General features: G+C 45.0%; 1 protein-coding gene across 1 annotated transcript in view; it reads left to right on the top strand.

Moving 5' to 3' along the window:
• DEPDC5 (DEP domain containing 5, GATOR1 subcomplex subunit) overlaps nucleotides 1-20,463 on the top strand; it is a 127,680-nt gene that overhangs the window by 90,613 nt on the left and 16,604 nt on the right. Inside the window, exons 33-36 of the mRNA XM_047087915.1 lie at nucleotides 12,158-12,312; nucleotides 16,251-16,328; nucleotides 16,836-16,968; nucleotides 19,326-19,434. Coding sequence (XP_046943871.1) covers nucleotides 12,158-12,312; nucleotides 16,251-16,328; nucleotides 16,836-16,968; nucleotides 19,326-19,434 — 475 coding nt within the window. The remainder of the gene's footprint in view (nucleotides 1-12,157; nucleotides 12,313-16,250; nucleotides 16,329-16,835; nucleotides 16,969-19,325; nucleotides 19,435-20,463) is intronic.

The raw sequence follows: 20,463 nt of genomic DNA, 5'->3' as shown, positions 1-20,463 counted from the left end.
CTGCCCTCTAGCTGTTACCCCTACTTATTGCCATCTTTGAGGATTAGAACCAGTGCCCAGGGCCGGACTGAGAAGCAGAGAAATTATAGAACCACAAGCATTAAGGTTAAAATACACCAATGGCCAAATATTAGATTGCCGATTAGCACACTCTTCTGATTTTCCCCCTGAGCACTAAAATCCACATGGACGGTTATCATTTGTCACAGATGTACATCCCCAAGTAGTCAAAGAGAAATGTAGATGTTATGAGATGGCCAAAGGGAAGACCTCTGTGTGACATGCTTAGAAATGCCAACAGTTTCCCCAGTCAGCGCATCTTGTGTTAGGATGCAGAGAGGTCCTGAGATTGTATCTCCACAGCCACATATTTCCATGGTTTGTTATTTGAGTTCGCAGTGGTTGATGGGAAATGGCAACAGTATTGATAAAATGGGCACCCAACCCATATACTTCAGTGATTCCATTTTGAGAATTGAAGAAAAGTTGTAAGAAAGTAGACCTTCAGATTTATCAAGTGCCATTTCTGAATTTCAGTGGTAATGCATAAAAAATAGAGTATTTTGAAGGGACAAGAATTTAAGTAAGATGAAAGGAGGGGTCTTCGGGAAAGTCCTCTATGTTGTTTTTGTTTCAAATACATGGCAGCTTGCACCCCACAAGAATAGGTTCAGAGAGGAAGACAGCTTCAGAACTCTCCACCTCCCCACCCTCATCCCCACCCCATGATGCATATGTTTCTGACACTCTATATGTCTCAGCTTCTTGATATTTTGTTATCCAACCAGTGGAGGAGAAGGTATTGCTGCTTCTGGATCCCCTATTTGCTTAAAAAATTAAGCACGAACTTTTCTTGCATTGAATCCTCTTCTCCCATCTGGCTGCCATGTTTATTAACAGGCAGAATTGAAAGCCTCAAGCCTCTGTCTCTCCAAGAGGGCTGCTGGTCATCCAGCCAGGCGGGAGGCCAGGAAGCGACCCCTGAAACCTTTCCCCCACCATCCCCACCAAGTGGCTTTTTCCTCTCCCTTGACATAGGTCTGAAGGAAGTTCAGAGCTATGTGGGAGGGTGCTGGCATCCAAGCCAGGCTCTGATGAGACCTGAGGGAGCTTGGACACACCTCGATCCCTGTGCTTGCTCCCACACAGGTGGGATATTCTGCCCAAGAAGGTGTGGATTCCTGCTAATGCTTTGCATTTGGATATGGTCTTTCTGGGTGGATCTTTCTTTCTCTCTCTCTCTCTCTCTCTCTCTCTCTCTCTCTCTTTCTCTCTCTTTTTTTCCCTCCATCCCCCTCACATGCCCTTGTTTCTCTCCTTCCCTCCTTGTTTTTATTTTTATTTTTTTCTTTCATACCTTCTCCTTCCCCTGATGGTTCACCACGGGTCCACATTTGTTCCTTTGCTCCCTTGCATTTGCTGCTGCCGCTGCTGCTTCCTCCTCCTCTGACTTCAGGACGGGGCCTTCTTTATGGAGTTTGTCCGCAGCCCGCGCACAGCGTCGTCCACCTTCTACCCGCAGGTCAGTCAAACTCCAAGGGCTCTGAAGCCCCTGCATGCCTGTCCCATCAGCAGAAGGCTTCTGCTCGGCTCTGAACAGATGAAATTGGGCTGAAGCTGAGTTGGAAGGGCAGCTGAAATTGAATTCAATCTCAGAAGTGTCATTCCCTTCCGTGGGGTTGGTGGCCGCAGAGGGGGATGGAAACGATTAATGTGAGAGAACAGATGATCGCATCAGCGTTGATGCATTGGTTTCCCGCTCTGCCTGTTTCACAAGGTTGCCATTGATTCTCTGCCACAACAGCAACATCTTCCCGTTTAGGTGTTTTGTCCATATAACATGAAATATGTTTTCTTAAGGACTGAGCACTTACTTTTTTCCTGCCAGTACAACCTGATAAATTCATTAACAGTGTGGCAGGAAGTGGTGAAAAAGACAGCAAGCATTTATTAATAGGCGTATGCTTTGTCATAGGCTAATTGTGAGCAACCCTGGGCAGTTCACCTCGCCTCTGGTCTTCCCTTAACTCATTTGTCAAATAAAGGGTTGGGACCAGACCTCCACAGGCCTTCCAAGCATAAACATTCTTCAGTTGCTCTGTGCCAAACACATAGTATTCTCTCATGTCATCCTTACTACATGGCCTGTGAGCTAATTTATCCCAAGTTGACACAAAGAGAAATTGGAGCACAAAGAAGTTGTGCTTTACCTAGTACAGGGTAGAGCTGAGATTTAAATCCAAGACCAACAGGCTTGACTTGTGACCTCTGCTGTGTAACTGGCTTTAGTACTTACTGTTCTGACAGGTCCTAGTGGAAGAGAAACTGGGCTCCTTGCCCTTTATCGATGCCCATAAGTATATGAAATTGACTTAGTTACAGAGATTTGAAAGAGTTGAAAGGGTTTATGTAGAGTCAGGCAGACTAAGGAGAACAAGACTTGAGAAGTTCAAGGGCAAAGGTTAAGGGATCCCTGTTTGGTGGAAGTCAGAAAAGCAACATTGAATACTCACTCTGCCAGCTGCTATGCAAAGGGCTTTGCACACATAGTCTTCACAACAGTCTGTGAGGTGCAGGTATTATCACCCCACTTTCCAGATGAAGAAACTGAGGCTTAAATATATTACCTAGTCAAAGGCACACAAGTCATGAGTGGCTGAGCCCCTGCACCATGTAGCACAGTGTGCCTGGAGGGAAAGGGGGTAGTTAGCGTTGGGAGTCTTCCCTTGCTCCAGAGGTCACATGGTGCTATGCCTGTCTGTGCAGGTTTTCAGAGATCTGCGCATGCCATTTCCCAGTGAGCTGCATGACCCTGGGCAAATCCCTGTCAGGATCTCTGAGTTCTAATCCAAGAATCTCTGATCTTTAAGTGTGGAAAGCATGCTACATTTTTGGTTTAGAACAAACTTGGGGTGGACTTTTTAACCTTTTACTTTCTAATGAGAGACACTCTTGTGAAAAATTTTAGCCTTAGATTAGAAGTTAGCATAAGAAAAATCAGCAGAGCCAGAAGAGAATTGTCTTATAAGTCCTATAATAATATAGCAGTCCACATAGCTTCACATGGTGAAATTCCAGGTGGAACAAGAGTGAACAAGTTCCCACAATGAGCTGTTAGGAGAGGCACACGAATAAAGTTTATATTACCCACCAGGTGTGTTGTTATGCTTACACATAAATCAATAAATTGTCTCTACTCATATGTAGTAAGGGAGCCTCTATACTTACACAAAATGAAATTGTGCTTTTTAAACTTTGTTTGTTTTGTTTATTATTATTGTGTTAAAATATACATAACATGAAATTTGTGGTGTTTGTTTTCTAACGTGCTGTGTGGGGAATGGAGAAAGGCCAGTGGAGTCAGATGACTCCTTTAAGATTTCATCTTCAGCACTGTACCAGGGAGCTGCTTTAAGCATGTTAATTAACCACCTGAACCTCAGTTTCCTGATTTGAAGGAAATAAAAATACCTTCCTTGTAGGATAGTTTTGAGGATTAGAAAGAATTTCTATTTCTCAACAGACTTCAAGGGAGTGAAATCCCATAGAGCACATTTCTGAGCACCATGCAATTAAGTTACAGGTAAAGGACAACTGGGTAACTAGAAAAGCCCCACATATTTGGAAACTAAGTAACACTTCCAGTAATGAATGCATGAGGCAGCAATAATATTGCATGTTGCATGGGATGTGGTGGCTGGATACTAGCTAGGATTAGGATAGGATTCCTACCGTGCCAGGTTTCGGTGTCCATTGCAAACATCTGTTTATTAGTGCCTACTCCCTATTCCTGCAGCCTCTGCTTTCCACCCTAATTCCAGGACCAGGAAGCACAAAGAGTGGGTTGTGTGCTCTTTCAGAGAATGGGCTGCATGTTAGAAGACTGTCAGGGTGTAGGCTCTGGCATCAGACTAGTTGTGAGCCTTTGGGCAGCTGCACTAACCTCCCTGAACCTCAGGTTACTCATCTGTAGAATGGGACTAGTAACTGTGTTCTCCTTGTAGGATTGCTGTGAGAGGGACCTGAGATAAAGCATGTTTGTGGTTAGCTATACCCTGGCATGTAGTCAGTCCCCCAAACGTGTACCTCTGTGTGGGAGAGGGGAGGGAGGACAGGGGCCAGTTGGTACAGGTAGTGAACCAGCTTGATTGGTCCAGTCAGCTGTTTTCCCTGTGTGTGTGTGTGTGTGTGTGTGTGTGTGTGTGAAAATGCACTGGGCCTGGTTGACCTTTCCTATGCCTTTGATCTCTGAAATTCTGGGGTGACCCTGTTGGACCTTGCGAAGTAAGTCCTCTACCTCTGGCTGAGTCGCAAAGGTAATGCCTGTAATTTTTGGCCGCTGATGACAGCTCTCTGCTGAGAAGGGGTTCCTCTTGGCCAAGCAGGAGAGCAGCATCACCCTGGACTCTAACTCTGCTCTGGGAAGGAAGTGCCTGTAAAATTAAAACAGATAGCAGTGCACAGAGGGTTGCAGGGAACAGGGCCATGCACCAGTCTTGGAAAATGGTTCTTTGTGCCACCAATTCATCATTCTAATGATAATGAAGGTGTCACTCTGCCTGATAAGTGGAACAGAGCTACACAGTTCTCCTCTCCGTGCCCTGCTCTCTGGAAATCGATTTTTATCATCACAAATTTACAGAAGAATTTGGAGCATGAGAAACCCTTGGTAATGAAATTTTCCTCAGAAGTCAGCCTCATGATATCATTAGTCTGCAGTTTGGAGCCTGAAGGAATATCATGGTCGAGGGGGACAGGCCCCTGCCACCTGAGGCCTGAGCCGGTGCTAGGGTCTCTTCCCTCCCCTACCCCCTGACCCCCAGCCAGTTATTCTCACAGGAATGTATGGCTCTCAGCAGATCAGCCCCGTGTGAAGTCGCTTGTCACTTCTATCACCACCCCCCAGCCTCTGTCCCTGTGACCATTTCCCATCTTGTCCTGAGGCAGCCTCCAGCATGGTCTTCTTGCTTCCATCCCAGCCCTCTCCAGTCTGTTCCCCAGCCTGCATCCAGGGTTTACCTTTCCACAGTGTGTTAGCTGGGGCTGCTGTGACAAAACACCATAGACTGGGGGGCTTAAGCAGCGCATTGACTTCTCACAGTTCTGGAGGCTGAAAACTCTAAGATCAAGGTGCTGGCACATTCGGTTCCTGGTAAAGGCCCTCTTCTGGCTTCCAGCTGGCCACCTTCTCGTTTGTCCTCAGGTGGCAGACAGAGCGAGAGCTGTGGTCTCTCTTAGGATAACAGACATTAATCCCATCATGGCTTTACCCTCATGGCCTCATCTAAACCTAATCAGTTCCCAAAGGCTCCACTTCCAAATACAATCACTTTGGGGGTGAGGGCTTCAACATATGAATTTTGGGAACATACATTCAGTTCATAACATGTGGCTTTCTTTCGTTTAGGGTAAAAGCCAAAATCCTTACAAAGGCCTGGAAGGTCCCACATGACCAAGGCCCTCCCTCCCTTTCTAACCTCATCTTCTGTCATCCTCTTTCTCACTTTTGGACTCCAATGACATGAGCCTTTCTCTAGACTGCCATAGGCACCAGGTTTCCTGCCACAGTGCCTTGGCACATACTGTTCCCTCTGTGCCTGGTTAACTCCTAGTTGTCTAGTCAAATCCTACATCTTAGATTTACATAGTGCCCCTCCTTTCAGTTCTTCTCCTGGTTCTACCTTTATATTTGTATGACTGGGTTTGATTAGTGCCCAACTTCATGAGACTAAGCTCCCACAGGGCAGCGGCCATGTCTGTGTTGCTCACCATTGATTCTTTAGCACCTAGCCTGGCACTTGGGAGGGGCTCTGTAAATACCACCTCAGACATACTGATGGTGGAGATAGACACAAAAATGTTTATTTGAACAATGGAACCCTTTCTTTCCCAATGGATAATTTACACCAAACTCTGAACTGTAACCCAACAAACATGGAACCATTCTGGCTTAAGTATGTGGGGGATTGGAGAAGTCTCCCAGCCCCCAGCAGTTGCAACCTGTGATGGCAACAGAGATGCTACCACAGGCCCCCAGGCTTTTGCCGGATGCACTTTGAAGCTGTTAGGACAGTAGTGCACAGCATGCTGGTGGGAACCCTGGGAAGTCAGAGTCAGTGTGACTAAAAGTAGACTTTTCCCCCTTTGATCTGTTGTGTTTTTTTTTTTTTTTCCCCTCTTTGGAAACTTGAGTGAACAAAAGGCTCACATCCCCCGGGGGCTCAGTCCCCTCCCCCCCCCCCATGCCCGGAGGACTCTAGGGTCACTTTAATCAACCATGGTCCTAACCTAAACCCTCCACCATCAAGGCAGGTTCTTATCAGAAATCTATGCGTCAGACTTCTGCCAAGAGCACCGTTTTCCCTGCAGGACATTCATTTCATTCCCATGTCCCAGAAACATGTTCAGCCTTGCTGTGCATTTTTAATTTTTGAAGTGGTTGGAAATATTTTTAAAAATCAGGAGATTTCATACACAAATCCAGGTTTCTGTCTTGTATTATGAAATAAGCTAGACACTGGGCCTGGCTTCCTTCCCAGCAGTGGTCACATGGCCTTGGAGCAGCCCATGGCCTTTAGTCAGGTGTGCTAATATATGCCTACTGGTCCTTGTACATATTTTTGTTTGCCGCCCTTGCTCTAGAACAGTGTTGTCCAATCAAACTTCCTGCTTTGATGGAAATGTTCTGTATCTGTGCTGTCCAACACAGATGGTTAGTCACACATGGCTAGTGAGCATTTGACAAGTGGCAACTGAGGAACTGAATTTTACATTTTATTTTAATTAATTTATATTTAAATAGCCACATATAGCCAGTAGCTACTGTACTGCATGCCGCAGGTCTAGACGTTTAAAACGTTATCATCGAAGTACTTAGATTCTAAAATTTCACTTTTCCTACCCTTGTTGTCTCTTTCTCTCACTTTTTCTATCCTTTTCACTGGGTTTTCTTGTGTGTTTATCTTATTATATGCCTAGTTATTGATAATGTCTTTTCTTTTTTAGAGTGATGTTAAGATATAAAAATATAAATAAGCATTGAGAATCAGGGGTTGGGATGGACATGTGGAGGAGGGAGGCTGTACCTGTGGAGATAATCCAGTTTAATTGAGATGGCAAATCCCAAGCTCCTCCTGGGCATAGAGCTGTCCTAATATGGGCATTCCTTGTCTAATGTCTGTTTTTCCTTCCCACTCCCAGATGGTAAACTCCATGAGGGCAGGTGGAAGAGATTTGATTTGGGAAGATATTCTGTCCTTCCCTGATATTATAAACCTTGGGAAATCTCCTGGCTATGGAGCTGGGAGTTATTCCCAAGCTGTCTGAATATGAGATTCTGTCATGGGTCCCTTTATGTTGCCTCTAAATGCCCTAAAGGAGTCAGGTGAGGGGAAACCAGGAACACCACTTAGCCCATTTTGTCTCCAGGTAAGACAAAGCAATGTGTTCTGTCTACCACCCTCAAGGTATAGTTGGAGAGCTGGGCTGGCAGCTTCCTTGTGGCTGATTGTCCTCCAGCCTAAGAAAGTAGTAGGGCTCTGACAGGCACATGAGTTGGAGGGTCCTAGGAGGTGCCTGTTGAGGGCGGTATTAACCTGTAAGGCATCCCTGGCAGAGCTTCCCCCCTCATCTTCTCCCATGGCTTTGGGTGTGTAGGAAAAGAGAAGGAGACTGGGGATTGCTGTTGCTGAAGAGGGTTTCTTTGTTTAATTGACTAAATACCAGACTTTATTTGGGTTTCACCAGTTCTCTATGAATGCCCTTTTTCTGTTCCAGGATCCAATTCAGGGCACCATGTTGCATTTAGTTTTCATGTCTCCCCAGTGCCCTCTGGTCTGTGACAGTTTTCTCAGTCTTTACTTGTTTTTTGCTTTTATTTTTGTTTTTATTTATTTTTATGACTTTGAGAGTCTTGAGGCTCCCAGGCTAGATATCCTGAAGAATGCCTCTGAATCTGGGTAAGTTTGATGTTTTTCTCATGGTAGAGTTGTGGGTTTTTGACAAGAATACCTCAGCGGTAAAGCATACTCCTTATCACTACATAATAGCTGGTATATGGGACCCATACAACATCGCCGGTCACGTGAACAGCACGTGATGCGGTATTTGCCAGCTGTCTCCATTATGAAGTTACTGTTTTACCCTTGCTATACTCTGTTCTTTGGAAGCAAGTCCCTAACTGTAACCTACTGAAAAGAGGGAGAGATTCAATTGCAGCTGCTGGAAGCAGGAAGCTGGAAGCAGAGTATCTATGCAGGTTACATGGAATCCTTCTGGAAGGAGGATTTTGGACAAGGCTCTTAAAATGGAGTTGCATCTGGGGTGCCAGGCTAGCTCAGTCAGTAGAGCATGTGACTCTTGACCTCGAGGTTGAGTTCGAGCCCCACTTTGGCTATAGAGATGACTTAAAAATAAGATCTTTTTTTTTTTTAATTTTTTTAATGTTTATTTATTTTTGAGAGAGACAGAGACAGAATGCGAGTGGGTTAGGGGCAAAGAGAGAGGGAGACACAGAATCCGAAGCAGGCTCCAGGCTCTGAGCTGTCAGCACAGAGCCCGACGTGGGGCTCAAACTCACAATCCACGAGTTCATGACCTGAGTCGAAGTCGGACACTCAACCGACTGAGCCACCCAGGTGCCCCAAAAAATAAGATCTTAAAAAAATGAATGGAATTGCATCCAACACCAAGCACCTCCCTCCACTTGCCTCTTTCCAGGCCTCTGGACAAAGTAGCTTTTCTTGTCTTTTTGTTTATTCTGAAAAGTTAATTCAGGTGGATTATGGAAGTAAATGGAACCTCCAAAATAAAATGTGACTAGATGGGGAAATAAAAGAAAAATACAAGATACTACATTATCTGAGGACTTATAAAGTATCTAGAGTTTTGTGCTAAATTCAGTCCTGTACTATCTGGGAGCCAAAGAAAAGTGGGAAACATCTGTTCCAGGATTCAGAGTGGTAATAAGATAAAAAGACAAACCATTTGCTTGGAAGAAGCATGACCTTTCCTGGTATTAAGATCTAAGCAGCCTCTTAAAAGATGAACATTGTATGATATAAAAGTGAGGTCAGGAAATGGGCAAATCTGACTCATCATCTGCTTTTATACATAATTCTTATTGGAAGATGGGGTGCCTAGATGGCTCAGTCGGTTAAGTGTCCGACTCTTGATTTCAGCTCAGGTCATGATCTCATGGTTTGTGAGTTCGGGCCCCGTGTTGGGCTCTGTGCTGACAGCATGGAGCCTGCTTAAGATTCTCTTTCTTTCTCCCTCTCTCTCTGCCCCTCTCCCTCTTTCTCTCTTCTCTCTCTCTCTCAAAATAAAGAAAAGAAAAGAAAAGAAAAGAAAAGAAAAGAAAAGAAAAGAAAAGAAAAGAAAAGAAAAGAAAAGAAAGAATTCTTATTGGAACAGAGCCATGCCCATTCATTTACATTGTCTGGCTGCTTCCATCCTTCAAGCAGTTTTGAGTAGTTGCTTTTTTGTTTTTTAATTTTTAATTTTTGCATTTATTTATTTTTGAGAGAGACAGAGCATAAGTGGGGGAGGGGCAAAGAGAGAATGAGACACAGAATCTGAAGCAGGCTCCAGGCTCCGAGCTGTCAACACAGAGCCCAACACAGGGCTCGAGCCCACAAACCACAAAATCATGACCTGAGCCACAGTTGGACACTTAACTGACTGAGCCACCCAGGTGCCCCAGATTTGAGTAGTTTTAACAGGCCATCTAGCCCACATAGCCTAAAGTAATTACTCTCTGCTCCTTTACAAAAAAGATTTGCCAATTTCTGATTTAGAAGGGACTCCTTAACCACATCCCTGCTAAAAGAAAGCTGTAGGAATCATGTAGATTTCTGGCAGTTTAGGCTGATGGGGCAATTCTCAGGTGCCACAGATGAGAGATGACCCCACTACAGTGGTCTGGAAGGCAGCACCTAAGAATTGGGTCTAGCTTCCCTCAATTAACTTCTCATTTAATATTGTGGCATAGTACCTTGGGGCGCCTGGGTGGCGCAGTCGGTTGGGCGTCCGACTTCAGCCAGGTCACGATCTCACGGTCCATGGGTTCGAGCCCCGCGTCAGGCTCTGGGCTGATGGCTCAGAGCCTGGAGCCTGTTTCCGATTCTGTGTCTCCCTCTCTCTCTGCCCCTCCCCCGTTCATGCTCTGTCTCTCTCTGTCCCAAAAATAAATAAAAACGTTGAGAAAAAAAAAAATTTAAAAAATATTGTGGCATAGTACCTGTTCCTAAGTCTTGCTAGTTAGGGGCAGATGGTGATTGGTAATTGCAAGCTGCTGCTTGCTGCATTTCTCCATGTATTTATGGTGCTAGCAAAGTCTGTCTGGCGTCTTTTTGCAAATCATTGAGTCTGATGTAGGAGATGGTTCTTTAAGAACTGGGGACAACTTTGTCTCTCCTGGGGCACATTTGGTTGTATCTGGAGATATTTTTTTAATTGTCACAGCTGGAAATGGGGGCAGTGATGGGGGGATGATGTTACTGGCATCTAGTAGGTGAAGGATGCTTCTCAACATCTATTTAAAAAAATTTTTTTTTAAATGTTTATTTACTTTGAGAGAGAGAGACAGAGACAGAGACAAAAACAGAGCATGAACGGGAGAGGAGCAGAAAAGAGAAACACAGAATCTGAAGCAGACTCCAGGCTTCGAGCTGTCAGCACAGAGCCCGACACAGGGCTTGAACCCATGAGCTGTGAGATCATGACCTGAGCTGAAGTCGGATGCTCAACTGACTGAGCCACCCAGGCATCCCTGCTCAACATCTTATAAGTCACAGGACAGGCCCCCCCCCCCCCCCGCCCTGCCAAGAAAGACTTATCTGGCTCCTAATGGCAATAGTGCTAAGGTTGAGACACTCTGTTTTAGAAGGAGTGATTTTTATGATACCCAACAAAATATTTGATAATATAAGACTCTATTCTGAAGTACTCAAGAGCCCCATGTAAGAGGGACTAAGTCATTTTTCTTGAAGTGCTCTGGAAGTCTTGCTATTCTCTCCACAGATATTTGCTGTGCATTGCAACTTTTCTAGGTGAGCAGGTCATGGTCTTGTGCTCTTAGATGTTTAAAGGGAATGAGACCAATATAATACCATTACATGAAGCAAAACCTGGCAGCTTCCAGGAGAGGGGTTATAGAGGTCCAAAGTAGACAGACAGAGAGAGATGATTTTCATTTGGGGGCTGGGGTGAAGTGAGTCAGAAAACATTTTACGAAGACAGCAGCATTTGAAATGGTCCTCAAGACTGATGGGTTTTTAGCCTGTAGTTGTAGGGAAGGGCACCTCAGGTTGGGGGAACATACAGACAGGATTAAACACACAGGGTTTGATTTGGCTGGGAATGTGTATGTGGGTGAGTGGCTGGCAGTGTGGAGTGATCACAGGTCAGGGCTGTTTTTGCTGGACTTGCAAGACCCTGTGAGCCTGTGAGCCTTATGGGGAGACCTGAAAGATTTCAGAGTCATGGAGCGGTGAGATTAGAACTGTCTTTTTAGGAGGATGAAAAAGGGAGGTGGCTGGCAGGTAGGGTCTTCAGGGGAGAGGCTGCAGTCAAGGGAGTCGGTTAGGAGGCTGTTACAGCCTTCCCCTGGTGGGAAGAGTGTCACTTGGAGATACATGTGAGTCAGCTGAGGGCAGGCCACAGGACTAGGCCTCTCTTTAGAGGTGAAACTGGAGAAGGAAAGGAGCTATCAGGTGCCCCTGAGGTTTGGACCTGGGTGCTTAGAAGACTGTTTGACTGACAGCTATGGGAAAGGAGAGTCAGAGTGGAAAAGGATGCCCCATGGTAAGCGAAGGCATTTGTTGGGATCTTCACCCATTTGTCTCTAGTTGTGTTCCTTCTTTCCTATTTCTCAGTCTCACAGGAATGATTCTGACTCCCTTACTCTTTCTGTAGAGAGTTTTCTTTAGTTTAAATCTGTGGTTTGAGTTAGGTGCTGGTGCCATTTCTTTGGCTCTGGGGATTTCACTGTGAATGGTGGTTTCCTGTCAGCCTCCGTGTGGGGTGCACAAATTCTTATTGCTCTGGTCCACCAGGGCTCACTGAGGCCTGGGAAGGAGAGAAGAATGGAGTCGTTTACATGTATGTAAATAACCTTAAAGAATTTTGTTTTTGTTCATTTTCAAATCTCCTACAGGTATCTGTGGACCAGACAGCCACCCCGGTGTTGGACAGCACCAGTCTGGGGGTAAGCACAGGCCAGTCTGTGGACAGAGGCAGCAGCCAAGCCTTTGGGAACTCCCAGAATTCAGGGGAACAGAGCTTCCTCTCTGCAAACTCCAGTGACAGCAGGTGAGATTCAGAATGGCTGAACTCATGCTTCTGGGGAGTGGGGATGGTCTGGCCTCAAAGGCTACGGAGCTTGGGAGGCCAGAGTCCCAGGCCCAAATTCTTATGTGGCCGTGACTTCTGCCTGGGAGCCTGGGCCACTCAGGCCTTGCCAGCACCTGTTTGATGGGGCTAATGATCTGTGTCCTGCCTTCCTTCCAGAATAGCTAAAAGGTGCCCACAGAGACACAGAAAAGTATCAGGCATGTGCAGGAGGAGGCTTTGGGAAGGGGGCCCGGTCAGAGTCTATCCCGTTCTCTGTGGCATCTGGCATACTGCCTGGCACATGATTGCAGGCAGTCAGTATCTGCCACTTAAGGAAATGAACGAACAGCAAATGAGTTGCTGGTTGTGCCCAAACATGGCTGTTCTTTCCTACTCCTGAGTATCCAGAGGAAAAAGAAGCTACTTGGACCTCGTTTACTTGAGAAAGAGCTCCAGCTTTTAATGCCATTTGTCAAATCTGAAAAACTTCTTTTTTAATTCCTTCCCAGCTGTGTTAGCTTATAATATTCTGCCCAATCTGGTCTTGTTGCCTCACTGTCCTAGTGACTGAGCTGTCCTTAGCTGAATGTTCTCAGATTTGACTTTGGCTTGTCTTCATTTGAGAGCACAAGGCCCCCTGTGGCACCTTGCCTGCCTGGCCCTTGCCAGCAGTCACTCAGTTTCCTTTCTGTCACTCAGTCTGTGTCAGTTTTACCTGCATCTAGTGCACTGCACCTCGCTTACTCTGGGGATGATGATCACTTCAGAGGCAGCAGGCAGCCTGGACTTCTGTAGTCTCTTTTGTCCCCCCAGGCCTGCATTCCCATCAAGTCCAGCTGATTTTTCAGCTCTGGATGTGGAGGAGATTGGAGGGGCTGCCTGGTGCACAGGGAGGGAGTGCATTTCTCTGCTTCCTCATTGAGCAGCAGGTTTTGTTCTGCTTTTGGAAGAGAAGGGGAACTGGGGATGCTTAGGCTGGAGGTGAGAAGGCCAAAAATGACACCAATCAGGACCAATGACGAAAATTACAAAGAACAGGTCCCATTTCATGATAAAGAACTGACTAGTGGTTGATACTGCTTCAGGGAAATGGACTGCATAGAGGAGCTACGTTCTCTGCTGTCGAAGACATTCACACAGACAGGATAGCCTCTTGTCCAGGCTCTTGTAGTGGGAACTCAGGCAGGCATTAGAAGGAAGTTCACTTCCGGGCAGGGAGAGGAGAGGGGAGTGGTCTTCACAGTTTTTGTTTTGTTGTTTAAGTTTTTATTTATTTATTTATTTATTTTTATTTTTTATTTTTTAAAATTTACATCCCAATTAGCATATAGTGCAACAATGATTTCAGGAGTAGATTTCTTAGTGCCCCTTACCCATTTAGTCCATCCCCCCTCCCACAACCCCTCCAGTAACCCTCAGTTTGTTCTCCATATTTATGAGTCTCTTCTGTTTTGTCCCCCTCCCTGTTTTTATATTATTTTTGTTTCCCTTCCCTTATGTTCATCTGTTTTGTCTCTTAAAGTCCTCATATGAGTGAAATCATATGATTTTTCTCTTTCTCTAGTTTCACTTAGCATAATAGCCTCCAGTTCCATCCACGTAGTTGCACATGGCAAGATTTCATTCTTTTTGATTGCCAACTAATACTCCATTGTATATATATACCACATCTTCTTTATCCATTCATCCATTGATGGACATTTGGTCTCTTTCCATACTTTGGCTATTGTTGATAGTGCTGCTATAAACATGGGGGTGCATGTGTCCCTTCGAAACAGCACCCCTGTATCCTGTGGATAAATGCCTAGTAGTGCAATTGCTGGGTCATAGGGTAGTTCTATTTTTAATCTTTTGAGGAACCTCCATACTGTTTTCCAGAGTGGCTGCACCGCTTGCATTCCCACCAACAATGCAAAAGAGATCCTCTTTCTCCACATCCTCGCCAACATCTGTTGTTGCCTGAGTTGTTAATGTTAGCCATTTTGACAGGTGTAAAGTGGTATCTCATTGTGGTTTTGATTTGTATTTCCCTGATGATGAGTGATGTTGAGCATTTTTTCATGTGTCGGTTGGCCATCCGGATGTCTTCTTTGGAGAAGTGTCTGTTCATGTCTTTTGCCCATTTCTTCACTGGGTTATTTGTTTTTTGGGTTTTGAGTTTGATAAGTTCTTTATAGATTTTGGATACTAACCCTTTATCTGATATGTCATTTGCAAATATCTTCTCCCATTCTGTCAGTTGCCTTTTAGTTTTGCTGATTGTTTTCTTCGCTGTGCAGAAGCTTTTTATTTTGATGAGGTCCCAAGTTTTTATTTCTTTTTTGACAGAGAGAGAGCAAGTGGGCCAGGGGCAGAGAGAGAGGAGGACAGAGGATCTGAAGTGGACTCTGTGCTGGCATCACAGAACCTGATGCAGGGCTTGAACTCATGAACTGTGAGATCTTGACCTGGGCCGAAGTCAGATGCTTAACTGACTGAGCCACCCAGGTGTCCCTTCACAGGCTTTTTTTAACTTGAGATCCTGAAATGTTCCACTGAGTCCTGGACCCTCCAAATAGGAGAAGGCTGAGGCTGAGGAAAGAGAGAAGTTTTATGGACTTGAGCTTCTGGAACAAGCCCCAGATTTAGTATAGTACATGTCCATGAATGTCCCACACCCAGTGAACTGGGCTCAGCTGCTGAGTATTAAGCATGTTTAAAGGTACCATCAGCCCAGGGGAGTCTGGGTGGCTCAGTTGGTTAAGCATCCGAGTCTTGATTTCAGCTCAGGTCACGATCTCATGGTTCGTGAGTTTGAGCCCCACGTCAGGCTCTGTGCTGACAATGCGGAGCCTGCTTGGGATTCTCTGTCTCCCTCTCTCTCTCTGCCCCTCCCTCACTCTCTCTCAAAAATAAATAAATAGACATTTTAAAAAATAATAAATAGGGGCACCTGGGTGGCTCAGTTGGTTGAGCGTCCGACTTTGGCTCAGGTCATGATCTCACGGTCCGTGAGTTCGAGCCCCGCGTCAGGCTCTGTGCTGACAGCTCAGAGCCTGGAGCCTGCTTCGGATTCTGTGTCTCCCTCTCTCTCTCTGACCCTCCCCCGTTCATGCTCTGTCTCTCTCTGTCTCAAAAATAAATAAACATTAAAAAAAAAATTTTTTTTAAATAATAAAAAAATAAATAAATCAAAAATAAAGGTACCATCAGCCCATTGAGGAAGAACTCAGGCAATAGGTGGTAGAAAGATACGGGCTCTGGAAGCAGTCAGACCTGGATTCAAACCTGGACCCTGATACTTCTCAGCTCTTTGACCTTCATCTGCTCCTTTAATCTGAGTTTCAAAAGGTTGATGTTATTATATTCAGTAATGTTTACCTTTTAGGGTTTTGTGGGTATCAGCCCTACACGTGCTATTTTACATGCATTAGCCTCACAACAACACTGAAATCTAGGAATAGTATCATCCCCCTCTAAAGATGAGGAAACTTAGGCCAAGAAAAGTTAGAGCCCCTCCAGCTGGTAAGTGAAGATACTGGGCTTCTGTCCCCATGCTCTTACCTCATTACCTGGCACTCTCTGGTGAGGTTAAATGATGGGGAGGGCCTTGGGGGCAAAATCAGAACAGTCCACGGAGATCTCTTGGAAGTGCCTGAGGCATTATTAAAAGGGGAGGTGCTTATTAAGGGAAGCAAATCTGAACACAAAACCACTTTGATTTTTTTTTTTTATCTTAATGTGTACACTTTGAAAGCAGGAACCCCTCTGAGATATCCCTAAGGATGTAGCTGTCTAGCATTTGCTTGAACACCATCAGTATCAATGTCATCTTTGGCCTCTAGCTCTGTAAGAAGTAGAGGGAGTAGTTCCTAAGGTTCATGCTTATGACCGTGAATGTGCCTTTTTGCTTTGCTGACTGGACACTCTGTTTACAGCTCTCAGCAGTTGGCAGCAAGCTCCTTAACCTCATCCTCCACCCTGACGGAGATCCTAGAAGCCATGAAGCACCCCTCGTAAGTGGCTCATCATGTGTTTGAGTGCAAGGGCGGGAGGATCCCACAGGCCTGAGCCATGGTGATGCACAGGCAGTGTGATTTGGTGGATTCATACCTGGTTGTATTGCTCACCAGCTGCGAGACCTTGCACAGGTTACTTGACCTCTCTCAGCCTCTGTTATCTTGTTTGTAAAATGGGATACTAGTGGCTAAGTCACAGGTTTGATATAAGAACTAAATGAAATAATTATGTAAGTTACCTAGTATAATGCCTGACAAATATAGGTAATGCTCTAAATGTCAGATCCTTCTTCCTTCCTCTTTTCCTTTTTCCCCTATAACACCTTTTGTTCTGTCCTGCGGATTTCTGTGGGTTTAGGAATAGTGTAGAGAAATTGTGCTGCACAGGTCCTTCCTTCAGATATTCAGTGCTTTAGTGGGAGTCCCTTCTTTTTCATGTTCTCTTTCTGCTTGTTGCCCTTGTGCATACATACCCTGCTTCCTGCCCGCCACGTTGGAATTCAGGACAGGAGTCCAGCTGCTCTCGGAACAGAAGGGCCTCTCGCCATGCTGCTTCATCAGTGCGGAGGTGGTGCACTGGCTGGTGAACAATGTGGAGGGTGTCCAGACGCAGGCAATGGCCATCGACATCATGCAGGTGAGAGAGTGTGGGCAGGACCCACAGAACTGTCTGCTCAGACCCCCATGAAATCAGAGCTGGTCTCTGAAGCAGCTGCCCTTTTCAGTAATGTGATCTGTAGGTTGGGGTGAAGCTCTGTTTTTAGTAAGTGTGAGGCCTGTCTGGAATCAATGAACCCACAGGTTTTGATTTGAAAGACACTATACCTTGACTTAAAGATCTGTCAGAATTTATCATGAGCTGAAATGTTCTGGATGGAGTCTGCACTTTTGAACCTTGGAGGAATCTCTGTAAAAGATTCCCAGGAAATGCCTTCCCTCTGACCTTGAGCCCCTATATCCCCCCTGGTCAACTCCTGCTCATTCAGGATCCAAGGCTCTGCCTCATGGACCTTCTGGTGCCCTGTATTTTACTCTGTCATAGCACTTAGCACAACAGAAGGAAAATTCTATCTCATTTCATTTGTCTCCCACCTTGACCAGACTTCTTGAGGGCAGAGCTACCTCTTCTTGTCCATTTGTATATCATCATGCTGTTTGGCACATGGTGTAGGCATGTAGCAAACACTTGCTGAATTTAATGACACTGTTTAAGCTCGAGAGGAAAAAAATAGGAAAGGTCAAGTTGGCTGATGTGGTTCACACCATTCTGTCCACACAGAGGACCCCACTAGAAATAACTACCATGCTGACCAGCTGGCTTGTCATCACTGAAATGTAAAATCAGTAACTGACTTAAATATGTATGCAGTCTCTGGCTCTGTGCTGACAGCTCAGAGCCTGGAGCCTACTTTGGATTCTGTGTCTCCCTCTCTCTGCCCCTGCCCTGCTCACACTTGCACTCTCTCTCTCTCTCTCTTTCTCTCTCTCTGTCTCCCTCAAAAATAAAAAAATAAGCATTAAAAAAAAATTAAAAAAAATAAGCATGCAATCCTCAGCTGTCTCTTTGGGGGTCGTAATAGGCAGTTTTGCATGGCCTGTGCCTTATTACATATACTCCTGTCTCTCTAAGAATTGAATTTTCTTGTTTGCACATTGGAATGTTTCTACAGCAGGTAGAATGAATGAGCTGGAGGGACACATGTCAACATGGATAAATGTCTGAAGCATGATGTTGAGTGAAAATCCAATATACAAAATAACAATAGTATTATGTCCTTTATTTAAAATTTAAAATCTCGGGGCGCCTGGGTGGCGCAGTCGGTTGAGCGTCCGACTTCAGCCAGGTCATGATCTCGCGGTCCGTGAGTTCGAGCCCCGCGTCGGGCTCTGGGCTGATGGCTCGGAGCCTGGAGCCTGTTTCCGATTCTGTGTCTCCCTCTCTCTCTGCCCCTCCCCCGCTCACGCTCTGTCTCTCTCTGTCCCCAAAATAAATTAAAAAAAAACGTTGAAAAAAAATTAAAAAAAAAAAAATAATAAAATAAAATAAAATTTAAAATCTCATGAAAATACCTCATATTCTTTATCAATACATGTCTATATAATAAAATTATTAAAACCTGCATGAGAATAACATCATACTACATTACACTAATGCAACATTACACTAACCACTTATTTGGTGGTTTGGTGAGAGAGGAGGAGGAATGGGACATATTAGAGTCCATATTTAAGTTTATTTTTGAGGGAGAGAGAGGAAGAGTGGGGGGAGGGGGAGCAGAGAGAAAGGAAGAGAGAGAATCCCAAACAGGATCCATGCTGTCAGCACAGGTTCCACACAGGGCTCAAACTTATGAACTGTGAGATCATGACCTGAGCCAAAACAAAGAGTCTGGTGCTCAACTGACTGAGCCACCCAGGCATTCCCCCTGCTCCCCCTTTCTTTTTTTATAAAAAGATCTGAAGTCAGGGCACCTGGGTGGCTCAATCAGTTGAGTGTTTGACTCTTGATTTCAGCTCAGGTCATGATCCCAGATTTGTGGGATCATGCCTGAGGTCAGACTCCATGCTGATTGTAGAGCTTGCTTATGATTCTCTCTCTCCCTCTTCCCCACTTCCCCACTCTCTGTCTCTTTCATTCTAAAATAAATAAAATGAACAAAAAAAAAAAAAGGAAAGAAAGAAAGAAAAGATCTGAAGTCAGTATAAGCAAAATGTTCACTTTGTTCGAGTTGTGTGGTGGTGTACCTGGATCTTCTTTATATTTTTCGTATGTTTGAAATAATTGATGGTGTTATAATATGTATTTGCATTGTGTAATATAATTCACATCAGGAACAACATTTATCATAGAGCAATCATCATGGCTGATGAGGGGTGATGGGTAGGGTCTCCTCGATGTTTTGTCACTCCCTTGACTCCAGCGTATAAACGAGGGCTATACCTCTAAGATGTCCCTCCACAGGAATTTTAGAGTTTCAATGTCTCTCCTTCTAGAAAATGCTGGAAGAGCAGCTCATCACACACGCATCTGGTGAAGTCTGGCGGACCTTCATCTACGGCTTCTATTTCTACAAGATAGTCATGGACAAAGAACCTGACCGAGGTCAGAGATGAGGCGAATGCTGTTGCCCAAAGGGGCAAGTGTTTTTCCTGTTGGCTTGCTCTTTAAAGTGATGGTGCTTCTTGAGTTCCTTGTGTGACTTTGTATTCTAAGAAGACAGATCTGTCAGCTTCCTGAGCATTTGTACTTAATTTAAGCATAATCAGAGTGACAAGTATTTCTTAAAGCTATAGTATGTTCTTCATCACAGCGGTGTGGATGGAAGATAAACCTAAAAGAGGCCAAGGGATCTGGTGTGAGGAAATCCCCACGGGCCATTTTTTGGTTACCCTTTTTAATTACAGTGCCCCTCCCACCCATTCAGTACAGGTGGTTCTGAGTATAACATGCCAGGCTCTAATCAGTAACTTACAGCACTTTTTACTTGTTAGACTCCATTTCTTACCCCAGAAAGACTATTAAATCCTAGCATGCTTTCTAAGATACAATTTAAGTCTTTTTTTTTTCCTTTTTTTTTTTTAAATTTTTTTTTAATTTTTTTTTTTTTCCAACGTTTATTTATTTTTGGGACAGAGAGAGACAGAGCATGAACGGGGGAGGGGCAGAGAGAGAGGGAGACACAGAATCGGAAACAGGCTCCAGGCTCTGAGCCATCAGCCCAGAGCCCGACGCGGGGCTCGAACTCCCGGACCGCGAGATCGTGACCTGGCTGAAGTCGGACGCTTAACTGACTGCGCCACCCAGGCGCCCCATCTAAGATACAATTTAAGTCTTTTTTTTTTTTTCCTTTTAATGAGAAAACAATTCCCAAGAGGGGGACCAATTCCAGCGAGGTCAGAGCTGGAGACACTCGCTTGTCCAGTCCAGCCATTGCCCACCAGGACCTTGGCTGGAAGTGACCCCCTCCTGCAGACAAATGGCTTCTCAGCCTCTGGATTTCAGGAATCATACATGCATCAGATGAAGCAGCTAGTGCCCTCTCTCTATGCTCTCTTATCCAAGAATGTGTCAGAAGTGGATCTGTGCAGGTGTTTTTCTGGTAGCCACTGATATGTCTGCTGCCACCTCTTC

Source organism: Lynx rufus, unplaced genomic scaffold, assembly GCF_022079265.1.
Source record: "Lynx rufus isolate CCGP_SWC_20201006 ecotype Redwood Valley unplaced genomic scaffold, mLynRuf1.p SCAF_24, whole genome shotgun sequence".
Lineage (NCBI taxonomy): Eukaryota > Metazoa > Chordata > Mammalia > Carnivora > Felidae > Lynx > Lynx rufus.
Note: the sequence above shows the minus strand (reverse complement) of the source record. Positions and strands in the feature narration are given on the sequence as shown.